At 52.7% G+C, this 21118-nt stretch overlaps 1 protein-coding gene across 5 annotated transcripts in view; it reads right to left on the minus strand.

The window, feature by feature from the left end:
• Positions 1-1168: 1168 nt before the first annotated feature.
• Positions 1169-21118, minus strand: part of ATOH8 (atonal bHLH transcription factor 8) — a 31184-nt gene continuing 11234 nt past the window's right edge. Inside the window, exons 3-4 of one of the 5 annotated variants that reach the window (XM_038561558.1) lie at positions 9732-9806; positions 1169-2233 (exon numbers count right to left, since the gene is read on the minus strand). In XM_038561558.1, coding sequence (XP_038417486.1) covers positions 9801-9806 — 6 coding nt within the window. In that variant the 3' untranslated portion in view covers positions 1169-2233; positions 9732-9800. The other 4 variants (XM_038561557.1, XM_038561556.1, XM_038561554.1 and 1 more) reach the window with 4 other exon arrangements.

The following is a 21118-nucleotide window of genomic DNA, read 5'->3' on the forward strand; positions in this document are numbered from 1 at the left end:
TCTCTTTCTTTCCTTCTTTCTTTTCTTTTCTTTCTTTCTTTCTTTCTTTCTTTCTTTCTTTCTTTCTTTCTTTCTTTCTTTCTTTCTTTTTCTAGATTTGTTTCAAGAAAGAGAGTGCAAGCAGGTGGAAGGGCAGAGGGAGAGGGAGAAAGAAAAAAAGAAAAAGAGAGAATCCTCAAGCAGACTCCCTACTGAACACAGGGCCTGACTTGGGGTTTGATCCCAGGGTCCCGAGCTCATGACCTGAGCTGAAATCAAGCGCTGGCCACTTAACCCACTGAGCCACCCAGATGCCCCAGGTGACCAACCTTCCTTATCCATCCCCCCATTCCAAGCCCATTCTGTTTGCTTGGCTTCCAAGGCACCTTTGCTCTGAGCAGTGCCCTGAGCCATCTGTGTCCCCTGCTCCTGTCCCAGATCCAGGTCAGCCCAACAACCTGGTCCTTGGCAAAAGGCTGTGCCTGGAAAACACTGGTGCAAAGGGAGGAGGCTCCTATCTGCTGGCGGGGCCTGCAGACATTCTGGCCCCAGCCCAGGAGCCTCAGGAGCAGACAAGACAGGGCATCCCTGAGCTGAATTAAGTGACTAACATGCATCCTGCAGGAGTGCAACTTCTTTCCTCATCACCTCCCTTCTCTGTGGCCAGCCCTGCCCCTGACAGTCCTGTCTTCGTTCTTATCCTATTACCTCTTCCCCATCCCCAATGGCCCACTGAGGTGAAGTGGTGTGACAAGGTGATACAAAGACTTTGGTCCAGGACTGGACTATGGGACTGAAAAGGGGGTAAAAGCACAGGATTTGGTGTGAGACCACCCTGACTGGAGGGTCAGCTCCATCACTATTTCCTTGGGGCCTTGGTTTCTTCACCTGTAAAATGGAATTAAAACTACAGTTCCCACCTCATAAACTCATCAAATAGATTGAGGTGTGATGTAGAAAGAGGACCCCACGTTTCAGACCAGGCCTCCTAGTTACTAGTCCAGGCTGAGGCCATGGTGAGGGCCCCCTACCCCCGACACACACAGACAACATGCACTCACACACTGCCCACTTCCTGAAGGGTTCTCAACCTCTAGGCCAAGACTGGCCTCTCCCCTTCCCCACAACCGCCCCTCCACTGACCAGCCAAAGTCCTGGTCACCCACAGAATCCATTCAACACGAGCAGGTGTTTTCTTTATATGTTGGGGCTTTTACTTCAATTTGAAGCAGATGGTTGAGCACAGATGTGAACAGCTTTGGCCTTTTGAGCACAAGGAAGGAACAGGCCTTGGCTTTGAACATGCCTCCCTGCCCTCCCCAACTTACTGGCCCATTCCCCTGGTCCCTTCCCCCTCTCTGCCCCCCTACATAACCAGGAACAGACTACTGGCCTTCATGCAGGGCACCATCTTGTTTTCCCAGCCAGGAGGGTGGGCCACAGGCAAGGAGTAGCTGGCTGGGCTGGCTGGGGAGCACAGACCCTTTAGGCAAGTCACCTCCATGGGGCAAGCCCCTGGGGTGGGGTACAGGGTGGTCAATATTGCTTCTTCCCCCTCTTATTCCTTTGTCATGATATTCAGGGCTTAGGGAGCCTGGACCCAGGGAACATTGAGAATCAGAGTTACAGGCCTGGGCAGCCATTGGGGGTGGGGCAAGAAGAGGGCCAGGATCTCATATCCTACTCCATACAAGAACCCCCAGCCCTCTATCATAACCCCCCGAAGGCTTATCTTGTACCCAGCCAGCTCAGGGCCCGGTGTAGGGAAAGAGTTCCAGGTCAGAGGGTTGAGCACTTCCAATGGTCACCAAATGTGCATCCCTTCCATGAGTTTCCAGTGGGATTGCTGACTCGTCTTTGGCTTGGGATGGAACTCAGGCAATAGGAGGAGCGAAAGTCATAGAGCCATGGTGTGGCTTTTCACCGTGGGGTTTTATCACCACAATTTGTTCAATGTCTTTGTGGAATCTTTGGCAATGAATTTCTGCAGCCCCGGGGCAAGGGGGAGGCTTAGCTCTCCCCTCCCTACGAGGCAGAGGGCAAAGTGCGGAGTCACCAGAGTGGCTGAGGGGGGACAGGAGGGTGAGAGGGAGGCAGGTGTGCCCCTGCCCCACCCTGAGAGGCAGTGGTCTGAGCATCTGGCGGCATCTTGGAGAAGAAGACAAGGCTGGATTTGGAGAGCTCACCTTCTCCTCAGGCTTGACCAGAGAGGGCCTGCAGCAGCATCCTTGGTCTAGCCTGGGGCCAGTCATTCCTGAAAGAAACAACCAACCATCAGAAGAAACCATGCTCTCCTGCCTGCTTTTTCCTAAAGGCCAACTGGCCCCAGGTGCTGGCACCCTTATCGCCTCCTCTCCTTTACTCCTAGCTGCTGCCCCAGGAGGGACTTGTGTGGCCCAGGCAGGGGGCTGCATCTTGATGGGCTCAGTGACAAGCCAGTATCTGAACCCAGGACTGGCTGCCCCCAGAGCCCACATTGGCCCCTTCCTCCTGACTCCGTATTTTATTTTTATTATTTTTTTAAAGATTTTATTTATTTATTTGAAAGTGTGAATGGGGAAGGGGCAGAGGGAGAGAGAGAGAGAGAATCTCAAACAGACTCTGCACTGAGGAGGGAGCCCAATATAGGGCTCGATCCCAGGACCCTGAGATCATGACCTGAGCTGAAGGCAGATGCTTAACTGACTGAGCCACTCAGGTGCCCCTCACTCTACATTTCAGAGCCACTGCTGATTTTGTTGGTTTGAGGAAATGGGCAGGGTTGCTGGGGCTAGCGGGAGCTCAGGGACACCTGAGCTGATAACACAATCCTCCGGGTCACACCTCTGAGGCATGTCAGAGGCAGGCCTGCCCCCCATGGGAATGGCCATCTGCAGCTTCTTTCCCCGACACTGTTCAGACAAGAGCACTATACCAGGAGTCAAGGGGCCAACTCCAGGTGCTGCCCCTCCACCTACCAGCTGGGTGACCTAAGACAAGTCCCATAACTTCTCTGGGCCTCAGTGTTCTTATCTATAAAATGACACAGCTGGAACAGGTCAGTAATTTTCAAACTTTCTCTTAGGCAGTAGAAATGAAGTCTGACCTGTGGACCCCTAACACAGAAAGCAGATAAACACGGTCCCATGTATTTAGAGGGGCAGGGTAGGGAGGACACGGTTGGAGGGCAAGGTGGTGGTCACAGGGTGCATTCCCTCCAACGTGAATGGGACATCTCTGAGAACCCAGGGTGCCAAGGTACACAGTTTGGGAACCATTAGGTCAGCCCATCTTTAAATGCCTTGCTTGCAGAGCTGACCTTTGGGATTTTCGCTCTGGCAACTGGACCTCGTGTTGCTCATGAGGAAAGTGACCACGGGGTGTGACTTGCTACCAGGAAGGGACAGGAGACAGGGAGAGGTCACAGGGGCTACTGGGACTTTTTCAGGGGAGGTCAGAGCTTTGGAGAAGGAACATGCCAGAGTAACAGCGGCGCCTCAACCCGGCACAGCACACTCCTACTAAAGCAGCCCCACATACTGCTTCCCTGTGATTCTTGCAATGACCCTGAACAAACAGCTACATTACTTGCTTTTGAAGCAAAACATCTGTCAGGCACCTCCGCCACGCCAGGGGGCTTTCTTGCCTCCCCCCAATCTCAGAGGTGAGCTATCGCTGGTTCAGGGGCAGCGCTAGACGCTGGCCACGGCAGGATCTGAATCCAGATCGACAATGTTTATTCGACCACAGAAAAGCTGCTCCTGCTGAACCAGAGGCTGGGGAAGCCGGGCCGGAGCCAAACCACGGTTCTGGAGGGCCTGCCAACCGCAGGCCCCAGCGAGCCTCGCAGGCCTGGGACGTTGGGCTTGGCCCGCAGCCAGGGGCTGAGGCCGGGGTGAGGCTGGGAGGGGGTCCTGAGGAGGGCAGGCGAGAGCTGGGCCAGGAAGAGGGGGTGTCCCCCAGCTAAGAGAGGCTGAGAAGGGAGAAAGGAACGCAGGAGGCGGGAGCATCTCGACGTGCTGAGTCCGGGCTCACGCCCTCTGAGCCCACGATGCGGTGCACGGCTGGCCCGGCTGGCCCGGCAGGAATCAGGAATCTGCTTTCTGTTACCGAGTCTGAGGAGGAGGATTAAGAGGCGGGAAGGAAACCCAAGGGGATGGCACAGGGTCTGTGGTCCAGGGTGATTTACAGCCCGCGTCAGCCGGGCGCTAGCTGCCTGGGCGGGCCCTTTCTGTCCAGCCTGCCTGCGGTCTGGGAAGGCGCAGAAAGCGGGCTCGGCAGGAGGCCCGAGCTGTCCTACTGGCCACTACGTCGGGGCGCCGGGGCCCTGTCCCAAGCCCTCTATTGGCTCTCTGACCCCGTGGAAGCCATGACTACCACCCAAAGGCAACCAAGAGCAAGGGAGGTGAGACGGGTGTCCTCTCGCCAAAGCCTGACCCTCAATTCTCCATCCCACCCTTCCCCTGGTGTCTATACTGGACCTGTGTTCCCACCATCCACCTCGGCACAGGAATCCCAACACAGGCACCAGCCATCAAGAAAGTCTTATGTCAAATAGGGTGTGGTGGGAAGAATACGAGGAGGCCTTAAGGTGCCAGGACCTCCTCTGTGATTAACCAGCTTTGTGACCTTGGGGAACTCACACTCCCTCTCTGTGCTTTAATTCCTTCACTTCTACAGCAAGTACAAATACTATGCATGCACATGCACTCTCCCCAAAGGGCCCTCTGGAGAACATAGATGGGTGAGGTAGATCCCATGAGTTTAGGAAACACCATAGACCTCGGCTCCAACTTGGAAAGTCACTATATATGTTAGCATATTAAAGGCTCTGAGAAGTCCTGCAGTAAAGAAATTTGCCTGGCTTTATTTACTCATTGTTTTTTGAATTCATTTGATCCTGTGATCACAAGTGCACCTTGAGGCAATCTGTGGCCCTTCCCTGAACTTCAAGTGTCTGCTTCCTCCCTGCCTCACCATCTGGCCCAGTCTCTCAGCATCCCAACCCAAATGCCCAGTAGAGGCAGCAGGTTGGTGCAGTCTCTCTCAGATTTCTTCCATAGACCAGTTATGCATAAGGGATAGGAGACAAGCCCATGGATACCCCTTCAGAAGGGGCAGGGTGTGTGTGTGTGTGTGTGTGTGTGTGTGTGTGTGTGTATTAATTACAGGCAGGTAATTACAAATACAGAAGAGGGCTGGCAAATATTCTTCACTGTGACAACCATATTACAGTCCCCTTCTCATGGAACCGGGGGCAACAGCCTGTGTCACCTCATGTAAGAAGCACAGCTTGAGAGGGCCTCTCAGACTCCATCCAGCTCTGGTCTTTTGCGGGTGGTTTTTCCTCTGTGGGCCAAAGCTCTGGGTACAGCTGGGAAAGGCTCCTGGCTGACGGCCCTAAGAAGCCCCTACATCCCAGCCCCTTACCATAAAAGATACCCTTTAAACAGGTTCTGCGGGAAAAATAAACTTTGAACATGACTAGACAAGATGGCCTCTCGGGTCCCTTTTGGGTCTGTCGTGCTGAGTTCAAGGGAGGTGATTTAGTCAGTATGGCAAAGTGGTTGAATTTATTACACTTAGAAATCATCTTTTTATCTGTCCATTCCTTTGTTCTGTCCATGTACCAGAAGGTCACATGGAGTCAGGACACCAGTTCCACGAGGATAGGGACACGGTCTGGTTTTTTTTTTTTTTTTTTAGGATTTTATTTATTTATTCCTGAGAGACACACACAGAAAGACAGAGACAGAGACAGAGACTGAGAGAGAGACACAGAGAGAGAGGCAGAGACACAGGCAGAGGGAGAAGCAGGCTCCATGCAGGGAGCCGACCTGGGACTCGATTCCCAGACTCCAGGATCAGGCCCTGGGGCCGAAGGCAGATGCTCAACCGCTGAGCCACCCGGGCGTCCACACGGTCTGTTTTGTTTGCTGATGTAGCCTCGGAGCCTAGAACAGCCTGGACACACGGGTGCATCTCGATAAATGTTTGTTGAACAAGCGAATAAATATTTCCAGTCACAAGCATTTTATTTACTATAGCTTTTATACCTGGAATATGTTTCCTGTTTCAAACGTAACTCAGCATTTTTGTAAATAGGCCCACACTTCAGGGAAAGTTTGGGTAATTTGTCATGAATCCTCGAACAATTCCACACCTTTCTCGCTTTTGTTCACTTCCTGTTTTTTTTCTTTCTAATTATACCTCTTCTGCTTACAAGTCTGTCTCTGGCTTTAAGAGGACTGGCTTCCTCTCTTGATCACTTCTGTGTAACTGCACTGCTATTTTACCATGCTAGGGGCATTTTAAAAATGACTAATCTGCCTTCTAAGGCATCTTACCTTTTAAATTCATTTTATGATTTTTACATTCGTTTTCAATCCACTTTACCTACTTGACTATTTTTTACTATTTTCTAATTATCCACTTTTATATATTTTAGCACTTTGGATATAGCCTTCCATGTGCAGAAGATCCAATGAAATTGAAATCCTGACAGGTTTTGTTTGTTTATCCTAAAAAGAACAGATTTCCAATGTTATTTTATTTATTTTAAAATATTTTTATTTATTTATTTATTTATTTATTTATTTATTTATTTATTTATTTATTTATGACAGAGAGAGAGAGAGAGAGAGAGAAAGGCAGAGACACAGGAGGAGGGAGAAGCAGGCTCCATGCTGGGAGCCTGACGCGGGACTCGATCCGGGACTCCAGGATCGCGCCCTGGGCCAAAGGCAGGCGCCAAACTGCTGAGCGACCAAGGGATCCCCTCCAATGTTATTTTAAAACAAAAATATGAAAGACAAGCGGGGAGGACACAGTGAGACCCACAGGTATTATTTTATCTTTCACTTCTGAGTACACCAACCTATGGGCTGGGAATGGGGTATTTTGTTCTAAATGCAGAACAGTGGGGTTCACAGTGGCCCCAAAGTCGGCAGGCCATGGTGCCCTGGGCAGGTGGGCTCATCGCTCCATGCCTCCATTTCCCCATCTTTAAAGTGGACACAGTAATGGTACCCACCTTCCAGGCCAGTTGCTAAGAATCAATGAGACCTTGGAGCCATGCTCCTGCAGGGCCTGGCACACCCCAGAGGCACTAGAAGGTGCTGGCTCATGTCCCCACAAAGAACTGGGTCCTCTATATGATTAACATGTATTTGAAAACATAAAATGGCATCATAGGCTGAAGAGTCTCAAGTAATCAGGAAAAGTCACATTGAACCAACCATCTGTCATTTTTGATGTGGGAAACAAAGGCAGAAGAGAAATTATTAAATATCTTTACTCCCTACAGCCCATTGACAAGTTCTTGAAATAGGCAGAGTGACATTCCTCTAGGGACTCAGTTGCCTTGATGTTAATACTTTGTTAAGGGCAAAAGGCAATCTTAGACTGACCCCCAAGATCCCATAAATCTACTTGAACATCTAGAAATTCCCTGGAAACTTCCTTTATCTGTACTTCTCAAGATATATGTTGGCAATCACCCTCCAAGCACGTAACCCATGATATACATCTGAAGAGTCACAATTGAAGGTTTACTAAACAGTAATAAATGACCTTTTCCTAATAATAGCTAGCTCCCTCAAATCCTGGAGACCCTATTGCCAAAATACCTCTTATGCTGTCCATAACCCTCTCCCAACTTGAAAGTCTATAATGGGCCACTCCCCATGACCCTGGTGCAGCTCTTTCTGTCCATGGGTCCTGTCCCTGCGCTTTAATAAAACCACCTTTTTGCACCAAAGACGTATCAAGAATTCTTTCTTAGCTATTGGCTTCAAACCCTAACGCCTTTCCTACATGAATCTTGACCAATTTGCTTTCAATGGATTTAAAAAAACAAGACATCATTTCTAAAATTACATAAGGCATGTCCCTCACCTCATGAATGGATAACCAAAGTGTGGTGCATCCATACAATGGAATATTAGCCTTAATAAAGGAAGGAGGTACTAATACAGGCTAGAATGTGCATGGCCCCTGAAAGTAGCATGCTAAGCAAAAGAAGCCAGTCTTGAACACCACGTGTTCTAGGATTCCATTCACACGGAATGTCCAGAGCCAGGAAACCCACAGACTAGTGGCTCCCTGGGGGTCGGGGGCAGGGAAGACTGTGGGGTATGAAGTGATAGCTAAAGCATCCAGGGTGTCTTTTTGGCCTGGGAAGAAAGTTCTAAAATTCACTGTAGTGATGGCTGCACAGAGCTGTGAAAGTACTAAAAACCATTCAGTTGTACGCTTTCAGTGGGTGAACCTGATGTGATCTCAATAAAGCAGTGAAGTTTTACAAAATTAGGTAGGTAGTACCAGTTAATCATAGAAAGGTTAGAAAATACAGAAGAGTGAACAGAAGAAAAAGAATCTCAATCACCTCAATCTCCCCACTGAGGGCAAACCCCTGGTAACACGGGCTGACTTTTGTTCCTTTACTTTTCTCAGGCTTAGACACAACTATACAGTATTTGTTGTTGGTTTGGGTATTTATTTACTTATTTTTTTAATGTTTATGATTTACGTATCCTTGCCGCCAGTAGAGAATTTTATGCAAGTGGAATTAGGTTGTGCAAACCACACCGTAAGCTGGTGTTTGTGTTCTAATGCTCTGGCCAGTATGCCTTTGCCTTGGCACACGTGCTTTCACATCTCCGCAGGCCAGGCTCTGCTGAGGTTATTCTGGGCACATTCACAGGCCCGGGCTTCTGGCCTCCCAACTTCCCAGGGAACTGGAAGCAGGTATGGACCAGCCCACCCCCAGTGCCTCCCGCCCTGCCTGGCCTGGGCGCCAGGGGTGACAGGCAGGAAATTTATGAGCAGTTGGAGTTGGCTGCTATTTTCCGAGGGCGGGAGCATGGTGTGAATCAAGGATCCCACTGTGTCCGGGCTGGGAGGGCCCTCTGAGGTCCCAGCCATCTAAGAGTTGCAAAGTTATGGGCCAGAGCCCCTGGTGAGCCAGGAGAATCCTGCTAGGGACCATGAATTGGAGAATTCATTTATTCAACAAAGATGTACTGAGTCCCTACTGGGTGCCAGCCTCTTGACAAGCAAGGGGTCAGAGTCCCTGCCCTGGGGCAGCTGATAATGTAACTCCAGGGTGAGGCTGGAAACCACTGCTGCTGGTACGCACTGCCGACTTGCCTGGTCCCTGCTGTGTTCGTTCTTCACTGGAGTGACAGAGATTGCCAGGGGCTCTAGGTTACAGTGTGTGGACAGCTGTCTGCCCAGGGCGCCCCAGCCCCTCAGCCCGGGAGCATGGGTGGTTCTGGCAGTCTAAGCCCTTCGTTCACTGAAGCCAGTGGATCCATCAGAACCTGAGCCAGTTGATGATAAACAGAAGAACCTTCCTACCAGTAAGAAAGAACCACCATATCAGACAATGGGGATGAGAGCAGGTGACCCTGGGTTCCCCTCCTGTGCTAAGATGCCAGAGGCAGAGCTGAGTCCCAGGTGTGCTGGGCCAGCATCGAGAGAGCGCTGACCACACACCCCACACTGCCCCCAAAGTCCTATTGGGAACTACTCCCACCTGCTGGACCATATACTCCAGGAAGGTGGGGTTTGGGGGCTGGGTCCCTGCTGTTCCCCAGTCAGGGATAATCAGGGATAACCAGAATCCAGTGTCAACCGCTCAGCCCCCACCTCCACTGCAGGCTGAGAAAAGTGTGCTTCTCCTGTGCATTCCTGAAGCACTGTATGTGAACTCTTACATCCCCCCCGCCACGAATTATTGTTGGTATGATTGCCATCATCCCCTCGCTCACCCCAAGCACCTCCACCACCGGCTCCTGAGGGAAGGAAGGGGCCACGTCATCCTCAGCACCCCTGTCCTCCTAGGCCTAAGGACAGAAGGGAGTGAATTAGTGCTTAGAGCTACAATTTATTGACCAAGGGTGGCCTCGTGCCAGGTGCCATGCTACACTCCTTTGCATGTGCTCTTACTCCCTAGGAGGTGGCCACTGCTGTTCCCATTTTGCAGATGAGGAGAGGGAGGCTGGCACAGTTTCTTGGCTTCCCTAGGGCCACACTGCTGGGAGGCAGGAGGGCAAGACAGACCCCATGACCACTTTCTGGAGAGCTCAGCTTCTCCACTGGCAAGCTGGACTGGCAGGTCCCCAGGCCATCCACTCAGCTGCCACCTTCCTTGGTTCTAAGAAAATCTCAGTCTCTGTCCCGTGAGCCTAAGGGAAAGGTGGCAGGCAGTGGGAGGCCTGGCACTCCCTGATCAGAGCCTGTAAGGAGCCCACTGAGCCTGCAAGAGGGGGAGCCCACAGCCCCTGCCACACTGACGCCTTCTTGGGCTACAGGCCACTCTCTCTGGCTGCCAATCTCTCAGTTTCCCTCTCCACGCTTCCCCTATACATCTCTGTGCCAACTCTCTCTTGGCCTCTCCTTTGTTTCTCTCTCCCTGTCCGTCAGCCTATCTGTCTTTCTCGGCCCCGACCCCGAGCACAAGGCACTGTGAGGGTCGAGCTGGCCTGAGAGAGGGCCGGAGGCCCAGCTGCCGCAGCTTCCCATCTGCTTCCCATTCTGTGATGCTGTCCAGCCAATTCCACTTGGCTACACACTGCTCTTCCAGACCCCAGGAGCTCAAGGAGCCCATGACCTTGCCCACAGCCAGAGGAGGCGCTCAGACTCGAGGGGAGCAGACAGCTGGCCAGACAGGTGGCCTGGCCAGGTGAGGAAGGCCCCGCCTCTCGGTGGGCTCTGATCCATGACCCTCACTGCTCCCCTCTCCCCCCTGCTCCCACACACACTACACGCAGACATGCATATCTAGCCATTGTGTCGACAGGTCCCTGTCAGGCCTGCTTCTTCCCCAGCTGGGGATGGCTCCCTGTCACTCCTCTGCGTCTCTCAGTGCCCCCCTCCCCAGTCCTTACCACAACTGAAGGCAGCCAGTGATGGGGCACCAGGCAGACAAGCCATTTCATGCTCAAGCGCTGGCCAGCAAGCCTTTGCAAAGACTCCCTGTCCAGGAGACCCCCAGGAAGGAGTCTAGTTGTGGATATTTCAGGACCAGTGAGGGAAACAACAGGTGGTCATGAAGTCCCCAGAGAGCCCCCCCAAATCAAGTGACTTCCACAAAAAACTGTGCAAATGCAGCTTTAAGGTGAGAAAAACACCTCCTCCCCCTTCTCACCATCCCTAGACCCCTCAGCTAGATTCTGGAAGCACTATGGGAATCCAGGCAAGGGTGGGACATCTCTGATCAAGGCTCTTTACTCACTGCTACCCTGTCCATCAGTGACATCACAAAAGTAGCTTCCAGCTGCACAAGGGAAAGGCCAAGACAGGAAAAGAAACGAGTATTTTACCCACGTGCATGGGTAAAATACCTTCTTGAAGGCAATACAGCTCCGGGGTTGAATGTGCCAGCTGTGGCATCACACAGCCTCTGTTTGAATCCTGGTTTCCCCAGTCTACCAGCTGTGTGACTTTGAGCAAGTTACTTAACCTCTCTGTGCCTCAGTTTCTTCACCTATAAAATGGTAATAACAGTAATCTACAGCTTGAACACAATGGTGGCAATGCAAAGTACTCAGCATTGGGCAGCCACAAGTCAGACCACACGTGTGTGTCTGTGTGTCTGGGGGCTCCCTGCTGTTTGTCCATTAGCTCTCACTCAGTACTGGGCACAGAGGAGCCGCCTGCGAGAGGCTATGAAAGACAAGTGGAAACCCTTCCTTCCCCTCTGCTTCCATTCTTCCACTCATTCGGCATATATCTACTGAGTGTTTAGACCATGCCCTGCTCCCTTTGAAGCCCTGGGGATCCTGCAATGAGCAAAACAGACAAGGAGCCCTGCCCTCCCCACGCTGACATCCTAGAACCAGCCCTTCCACAGAAGCAGATTTCTTTAGAGAAAGGAAGCCTCGTGTTTTCTGTGCCAAACAGCTTGGACAGGTCCCTTCCCAATAATTGATGCACTTCCCTGCATTTGTAGTCAGACTAGTTACTGGATGTACTTTAGCTTCCTCTTGACAACCCAAGGTCAAGCCCAAAAACATTGGGCCACTGGAGACTCCCCAGGTCCTCAAGGCTTTTGGGGCCCCTTCCCCCAACACTAAATGACACAAGGCTCTTGGCTCTTCTGAATCTCTGGCATTGCTCTTTTTGTTTCTCTGTCTCTTCCCACACCATCGGGCCACTGGCTGTGACTCCGGGTGCTGTCGCCAGCACCTGCTCCAGGAGCTGGTCTCCCACTTCAATAGGTTCTTTCTGTTCAGCTGCTCTGATCAGAGGCACCAGGGAGTCAAGCTCATAAAAGCTATGCACAGATTAAGAATAAGGGGCTCAGAAGAATGCCCCCCACCTCCCAGGGCTCTCCTATGAGCTTTTTATGCATGGCCTTTGTGTTCTGGAGCTCTGCACTCCACCGGGTGGGGCCTCTGTCTTGTTCTCCACAGTGACCCTGCACCTAGAACAATGCCTGGTACATAGGAAACAGTCAAAAGTATTTATTCTTAAATAAATGTGCAGGGCCCTCATGGTTTCTTCATCTTTTTCTGCTTATATAACTAAAGAGACTGAACAAGTAAGAATCACTGTGTGTATATGTGAAGGGGGTCGGTGGGTCTAAGTGGGTCAACCTTTGCAAATAACCACACTGGCTGTCCACCTGCATCCTGTGTGTGGGGGTGGGGGGATGCGGTGGCAGGAGAGCATCACTGTGTCACGGAGTTGGCGGGTGATCCTCAGCAGCATCTTCTACCCCCTAGACAGGAACTCAACCCACCCATGTAGGAGCCCCCGCCCCGTGTGACCCTGACGGACGGTGCCTACAGGCACTCCAGGACACCTGTGTGTGTACACACACGACAGCAGACGGGGTGTCCTCTACCTGGCAATGGCATCAAGTCCTCGGTGGGCAGCCCAGTCTGGTATCCATTTTCTAAATCACTGGGTAGGGAGGGGATGCTGGGGGTCCCTCTGCCCACCTTCCTGGTGCCCCAGGAACCCCTTCCAGCTGACAAAGCCCATTCACAGACATTGTTTCATTGAAGCCTGCTCACCCATGGCCACTTTCCTCCATGCTTTAGGTGGAGCAGAGCTCAGAGAAGGCAAGTGCCTGAGATCAAAAAGCTCATGAGTGGCTGGGCTGCCACTCAGACCACATCTCTCAGCCCCAGGGCCTTGTACTGGCAGACACCATCTGCAGTTCACACTCCCACCCTGGGGGCAGCAGAGGACATCGATGGTCTAGATTCAGAAGCACCTGTGTCCTGGAGCTGAGGAGTCTAACTCGCCCTGCCGGGCCTGCCCAGCTGTATGACCTGGGTGGGTGGCTTCACCTCTGGGTCCCAGCCTCCCAATCTAGCTGCCGTGGTAAGAAATGTGCATGTAGACTGCTGTATGAGTCAAGTGAGTAATACACACAAGAGGGCTCTGCAAACTATAAAGCACAGTGCAGAGAGGTACAAGGTCACTAGTGGCCTGGCCTGGTCCTTCAGGTTCTTTTAATCTCAGTGCTATCAGCTGAAAATGGAGCTACTGGTGCTCACTTTGCAGAGTCATGGTGAAGAGTGAACAAGCTTATGGAAGTGGGGCTCTGGAACTATGGTTAAGGTTGTAATGCTGGTTAGCCCCACTGAGATGAGAACCACTGTCACAAATCAGGGTCAATCATCCAGGATGAGCCATATGGCTGTTTAAGCCTGCTGCACTCCTGGCCAAGAGAGCCTGTGTCTTTCTCAATTTCAGGGGGAGCACCCCTTCTTCCAGGGTAGGTAGGGGATGTCTGGGCACGGTGACTGAACTGATGAGGAGAAATGTTCTTTCCAGCAAACAGCAAAGTCCCTGTACTGCCTTTGTATGCAGCAGGAGGATGAAGTTCTCAGTGCTGTGGCAGCTACTATGCAGCCATGAGGCAGACTAGACCATAAGAAGAAGCCCTGGAGCCCAAGGAGCAGCCACTTCCCTTCACCTGTCCTGAGAAACAGGAGCCCCTACTTAGTTTAAGCTGCTGCTTGAGGGGGTTCTTTGATCTGCATTGCAAAGCTTTCCTCACTGATTCAAGAGGACAAGGATACAAAGTCCCCAAACAGGGGCCTCAGGGAGCACCAGGACATTTCCCTGGTTGTGTCCTGAAGCCCCTAGGTTACCCCTCCCTAGAGTCTTGGTCATCAGCATAGGAATATTCAGCGCCAGCTATGTGGATTTTAGTTAAAGGAATGTAGTATCATTATTTGGGGGCCTACTATTTGCCAGAAGCTGGGACAGCAAATTGAAAGGGCCCCCAGTCTGGTTAGAGAAGCAGGCACTACACAAACACCGTATAACATAATGTAACGTAGTGCTGGGGTTACGTATCACATAATTTATCGTATAACGTACCAGCTAAAAATACGAGGTAATGACATAGCATGAACTCCAGTATATCACATAATACAACATCTTATATCATTACTTCATAGCGTATCACAAGACACGCTCCTGCATTAGCCTAGACACATCCCCGAGGTGAAGGCAGCAGAGCGGCCATGATGCCGAGGAGGCATGCTGTGAGGCCCTGAGGAGGAGACCCGGCAGGGGTCAGGGAGGGCTTCCAGGAGGAACTGAGCCTTCCAGAAAGAGCAGGAGTTAGCCAGACAGACAGGGGAGAAGGGCATTTCAGGCAGAAGGGACATGAGCACAGAGGCCAAAAATAGCCCCTTTGGGCGAGGAGTTCCTTGTTGCTAGAGTATAAATTGGGACACAGGGAGTGACCAGCTGGAGCCAGGTCACTGAGGGGTAAGAGTGTGGCCTCCACCCACGGCCTAGGGGGAGCCCCCAAGGGTCCTGAGCAGGGAGTGAGGTGGTCAGACCTGGCTTCTGGCAGCACTGTCAGGAGGGGCTCAGGTGGGGGGCCCGCTGAGCTGGAGCAGCTGGGCCAGGTCCCAGGTGGCTGTCAATTCCAGGCGGAGAACAGGAGGGTCTTGAAAGAAAGAATAGCTCCCTACAGAAATAGGGTTACTAGGAAGCTCAAGGAAGGCAAGGATTAATATTTTCCCCTAGAACCACTTTCTGGTCTGCTAGGGCAGGGACGTGGAGAGTGGATGACCAGCTCAAGGATGGGCAAGGGACTGGGGCCTGCTGGCACCCCTCTGATCCAGGCCTGTACCCACTGTGCTGGGTATAGGGGCTCAGGGTTGAGCAGTAGGCAGGGCAGACTTGTCCCACCTCCCTTGTCCTCTGGAAGCCACAGGGCTGGAAAGCAATTTCTGGTCACTGGGCCGACTCCACACTATAACCAGAGGCCTGGGGCCAGTAGTCATTCTTTCTCCAGGCCCTCCTTATCTTTGGCCCCATGAAGGCCAATTTCTCAGGCAGAGACATGAGAGGGAGGAGGGAGTTAACAAAAACAATTTCACATAGTTTGTGCATCAATTCCTGAGTAGATCTGGGAGGCAGGCTGGGCATCTTCCCGATAGGACACTTGAACAAGGCCACCCAGTCACACAGACAGCCCCAGGGCAGAGCTGAGCTGGCTTCAGAGTCCATACCCAGACACCTGCCCACTGAGACCAAGTGGAGAGGGTGGGTCTCAGCCCGCTCTGAGCCCTTCAGATGGTGAGATTACTGGCTCTGAAATTGCAATAAACATAAATATTTGGCCTTTCCAGAGCTGCCTCTCTCCAACTAAAATGGAGAAGGAAGAAGAGGGGAAAGTGGGCACAGAAATGAATGCAGGGGACTGGGTACAGTGTAGATGAGACACACAGACGCCCTCCAATGCCCAGAGTCCCTGGCCTCTAAGGGAGGCAGCCACCCATGCGGGACATCAGGCTTTTCCCACTGCTGTGGTGAGGGGCTCCTGAGCTTCTGGGACTGTTGGGATGGCAGGTTGGGGGACAGTGGGAAAGGGGTGCAGGGAATTGAGAAAGGAAAGGGGAGACCCCCCCAGTTCCTAGCCTTGACCTGTGTGCACCCCTCCCACATGAAATCATCAGCCTCTGACACTCGGGAGGCATCCCGTTCCCAGCCTCCTCCTGCGCCTGACTCCAGCTCCTCATCCGGGCTCCAGGGTTGTGAGGAAGGCGGGCAGAGCCTCGCCATCTCCCTTCCTCCCCAATGCTGGTGTCCCAGCTGCCAGCTTTGCCCCAGCACCCCGTGGCCTCTGGACAGGCCACCCGGTGACTGCTCCCAGGAGATGCCCGGATTCCAGGCAGACATCTCCCAGAAGCTTCTGGCAGAGGCAGCCAGTTCTTAAAAAAGGCTTCATGTCATTCTGCAATCAGCTGAGGGGCCCAAGCACAAGGGTGTTTATCAATGCCACTGTGTTCCCCCAGCATCTCCGTGTCGCTCTCTGACGAGCCCACTCTGTCCCCCTGACGCTGTTGGTGTCTTTGCGCCTCTTGTCCAAGCCCTGAACACCGACGACCTGGGCCCTGCCCACAGCGTGCCCTCCCGGGCACCTTCCTTCCCGTCTGTTCCCTCCAGCTGAGGTTTTGTGAAAACAGGCACTTCCAACTATGCCCAATTTTAACAGTTTGGAGAAGGAAGAGAGTCTGGCAGCATCCAGGAGAACTAATGAGGTGGTCTTCAGGCACCTTAGACGAGAAACAAAAGTCGTAAGTGGTGTAAGAGGAGGGAGAAACAACATAAAAAGAAAACGAGAGGAAACAAAATAAAAACCAGAGATAAAAAGTCCAGAGAAAACAGCGGCGCCTGAGAAACAAGGATCCCAGCCGCCAACTTTTACGGCGTCCAGCCCTGTTATTCATAAGTGAGTTTCCTCTCTCACAAAGGACCTTTTGCACGGTTTTCCCTTCTGCCTCCAAACCAGCTGCTCGCGCTGTTGTATCCTGAGTGATGATGAGGCTCTGAAAGGGTTTTTTGGGAACAGATGGCCAGGGGAGAGCTGGGGAATGTGCCAGCAGCGGGCTGGGCGGGCTGCCAGGGCCTGCGGTGACTGAGTGCTTGGGCTTCCAGCTCGCGTGCTTTCCCTGCCCTCTGCCCTCCGTGGCGCCAGCAGGCCTTCCCAGCGAGCGCTCGGAACATCTGGAGTCTGGGGCTGCCAGGAGGGGGGGCCGGGGCGGCCGGGCGGGGGACCCTCTGTTCCAGCGGAGCTCCCATGGACTCCGCCACCAGGCCCGCCTCGCAGAACAGCTAATCAAAACCACAGCGCCCCGAATGGGAACCAGGCGTGCTCCCAGCTGCAGCCAGAGGCCGCCAGGCGACTTAACCCGGTGTCAGGCCTCGCTGGCGGTGCAGCGCTGGGGGTGCTCAGAGCTGATGACACCCCCGGCCTCCCCCCACCCCACCCGGCGCCACCCCCAGCGCCACCACCAGTGGGCTCTTGGCTCCCTGCAGCTAAATGGAGCCTCCACGTGCTGCAGCCCAGCTGCTTACATAAGAGCTGCTGCTCCGGGGCAAGGCGCTGCACCCGGCATTTGTGGGTGCGGGCCACCCCGCTGGGCAGCGTGCGAGCTCAAGGGCCCCACAGGTCTCCAGAGGTGAGAAGCATGGAGTTTGAAACCAAAGAGACACAGGCTCCAAAGGGCTCCACCACTTGTTAGCTATGTGGCCCTGGGCAAGTGCCCCCCCACCCTTGGCCTCAGGTTCCCCTCTGTGCAATGGGGGGGAGTGGTCCTAACTTGCAGGGTTACTGTGATATGAGGCGCAGATAATGTATGTGAGGTGTCTGGCAGACAGTGGGCACTTACCCCCTGGTTGACACGATTGTTGGCGAGAGTTTATTAGAATTATTACCGTGCCCAACCAAACATGCATGTTTTTTGGTATGAATCCATGAACTTTAAAAGCCCGGGGAATTTCTGGGTTGGCTGCACACTCCCCTCCCCTTATGGGTGCAGGACCAGGGGTTTGGGCTGAAGTGCTAGAGAGGGAGGGGTCCTCCATTCAGAACTGCTCATCCTTATCTGCCTTTTGGTTGATCAGTGAATGACTGATCCACCCCAGGCACTGCCCTTTTCTGAGATACTCTTTCATGGGGTTCTACATATGAACTTGTTACCTTACTATTATAAATTCCTGAGATTTCCTCTCTGGCATTCACTGAGAAACCAGCCCTTTCTTAAGTGGGACCTTGTCTAATTCTTCCAGCAAGGTGGCAAGGAAGGCATGTGGGTTCTCACTTTACAGATGAGAGAAGGGAGGAAGGAGAAATCAGAGAGGTTAAGGTCACACAGCTAGTAAGTGCCGGTGTCAGGACTCAAACTCAGGTCTCTGGCCCCAAAGCTCTATACTGTGATTCTATGTCACAGTCTTGCTGAGGGTCTCTCCCTGTTGGGATTTTGTATGCCTTAAGGTTCAATGCCAGCACTTCAGAGAACTGAAAAGAATGGTAAGGTCCAACTTAACACCCACCTACACAGATACCCTTTCTCCGGGGTCCTGGGCCAGGGGTCACTGACCTTCTGCAGGGATTTCCAGAGGGACACTCTGGCTCAAAGAGGTGCCTAGGGAGGAAAGGGTTCTCTGAAGGATGTATGCATCCCCAAGGGTGATCAGCTCAAGCATCAGAGGGGTCTTCCCATGTCTCTGTGATTTTCTGATCATGAGTGGTTGGTTGGTTCTGTCTTGTTATGCCCGAGACTCCGGGTTTTCGTTTACGCACAGCATGCTGGGGTGAAGGGAGGAATGTATGAGTGCATGTCCAGAGAGGAGCAATTTGGAGATGGGGACAGGAGGGAAGGTGAGGAGAGTGTGAGAGAGGAGGGAAAGCAGCACCCCGCCTCTACCCCCACCCGCTGGGACCACCCGGGGAACATCAGAGGACTGAGTTCCGCCTTCCGGGGAAAGCTGGCTCTGAGCTCACCTGTGAGGCTCCCCAGCCAATGATCCCTCCAACCCAGGCCCTGCCAGACTTTTGGACTAATGATGTCAAATGTGAGAGCAGAAACGGCAGCTGAGAGAACACTCTGTGTTAGAGCAAACAGCTGGCGACAAACGTCTATGTAATTGGAATGCCAGAAAAAATAAATTGCATCCATTTTTATGACTAGAAGGGAATTTGATGGTGGTTTCCCACCCACCCCCCCTTTTTTCCCAGCATAGATGGATTCTATGGGCTTTGAAGGCAAATGGTATTTAACTCAGTAACTTGGCCAGGAAGATTTGGCAATAGAACCTCTTCTCACATACCCACTTCCATGTGGGAGGCAGGACAGGAAAGGGCCAGAGGGGCCCCCCACACACACACCTCTCTTACTGGCTAAGGGACTCTGGTCAAGTTCTTTGAACCTCAACTTCACTATTAGGGCAATGGGACGGCACCAGCACCCACCTCGAAGGCTTGGTGGGAAGAGTCACGAGGTGATCCATCACAAGACCTAAGCACCATGTCAGACCTGTAATCTAGGCTCTAAGAACCTCAGGTATTATCAGTGTTCTTGGGACACACCGCGTGGGGGTCCCAGCAGTTCCTGTGGGCAACCTCAGATCTGTGTGAAATGCCCATGAAGGGCACAGGGTAAGTTAAAAGTGACACATGTATTCATTCAGACAGGAAAAGGGGCTAAGGTGACCTCAGCTTGGAAAACTCAACCCGAAAGGGCCTCAGAAATCACTTCTGATGACAACTCACCTTATAGAAGTGGACACTGAGGCCCCAGTGGGGGTGACTATGTACATGCAGGTGGGGACAGAGCTGGGACAGTGCCCCTTGGTAGACACTCTGGGGACACAGGTGGCTGGATCCAGCCGGAGCAGGAGCTCTTGCTTGAGACTCTGCTTCATGTGTTCTGGGGCTTGGGTACAGTCCACATAAACAGCAGGAGCCACCAGGTCCTGTCTGAGGCCTGGGCTCAGTCACTCAGGCAGTAAGGGGCCCCTCGAAACACCCTTGGTTCCCAATGACCCCCCGCCCAAAACCGATGTACCACCTCAGCGTGTCCCCAGCACCAAAGCTACCGAAGTCTGCACACGAGATGTCTTTCCAAAAAGGAGTCAGGATGCCCTGGGACCTGCCATCACCAAGAAAAGCCTCCCCTGCCTAGAAAGCAGCAGGAAAAGAGGGAAGATGGGAAGTCAGGTGGAGCTGCACCCACTTCAGGGCTTCCCCCAGCCCAGATCACCCACAGGGTGAGGAGCAACCCAGCCTTGCAGAGCCAGCCTTCCCCCAGCCGGCACAGCCCGGGGGGCCCTACCAGCTGTCCAGGCTTCTGGAATACCCTAAACTCAGGGCATCACGTCCATGTCTTCTCCCCCATCCTCAAATGGCCTGCAAGCAACCTGAGGGCAGGGACTTGCCAGCCACTTAGCACCAGGGTTTAAACTATGCGGTCAATATTAGTAGCTGTTCTTATTATTCCATAGGTTAAAGTTTTTGGAAAGGGGCATCCTGGATTGTGGGAAATAAGTCCTTTCCTATTCTGCAGGTCTGGCAAACACCCCCATCCCCCACCCAGGTGTGAAACAGTCCTGTTGTTCTTCCTCTTTCTTCTCCGCCTCCTCCTCCAAAGCTCCTAGGAGTTGCTGCTTTAAAAACAGGAGCTGCAGAAACATGGCCCAGAGCCAGGTGCTTAGCGTGCATTATCTCCAGCTACAGCCAGAGTCAGAACTGAGCTCTCCAGGGCCCATCCACTCCTACCCGCCCCCAACCCCTACCCCCATCTCTGGGCTGGGCGGCCTCCTACACAGGCCTCACTGCACGATAGAGGCTTCCAAACGAGGCTCTGAACCCTCAGAGTTGTGTCCCTGTGAGGCTCAGAGACAGAGGACGCGCGGGTCAAGGGATGCAGGTCTCTAGCACCTGGCAGGGAAGGGCTGAAATGGGCCAAAGATGGCACCTGGGGCCTGGTGGTGGTGGGGGGCGGGGAGCTGATTCACTTTCCAGCTCATTCTTCACAGGTGGGGGCACCACATGTGGCAGCTCACTAGAGCTACAAGGGATCTCAGAAGACATTGCACATGATCTCTCAAGGAGGTAACCCAAGAAAGGATTGCCCAGCCTCTTGCGGACACATTAACTGTGAGCAAGCCATTGAGTGAGACAGCTGAAATTCCTATCAGTGGTGCTGGTGAGGGTCACCACTGTCATAGTTGCCATTTACAGAGGACTTGAGCCAATCACTTTCATTGGCACGTGTTTTCTAGCTACTTCCCTTCTTTGAGCCTGGCTCATCCCCATCCCCAAACCCTCAGTAGCCACAGGGGAGGGGGACAGAGGCTTGATCTGAGCTCCAAATCCATTTACTCTGTTTAC

This window comes from Canis lupus, chromosome 17, assembly GCF_011100685.1.
Source record: "Canis lupus familiaris isolate Mischka breed German Shepherd chromosome 17, alternate assembly UU_Cfam_GSD_1.0, whole genome shotgun sequence".
NCBI classification, from domain to species: domain Eukaryota; kingdom Metazoa; phylum Chordata; class Mammalia; order Carnivora; family Canidae; genus Canis; species Canis lupus.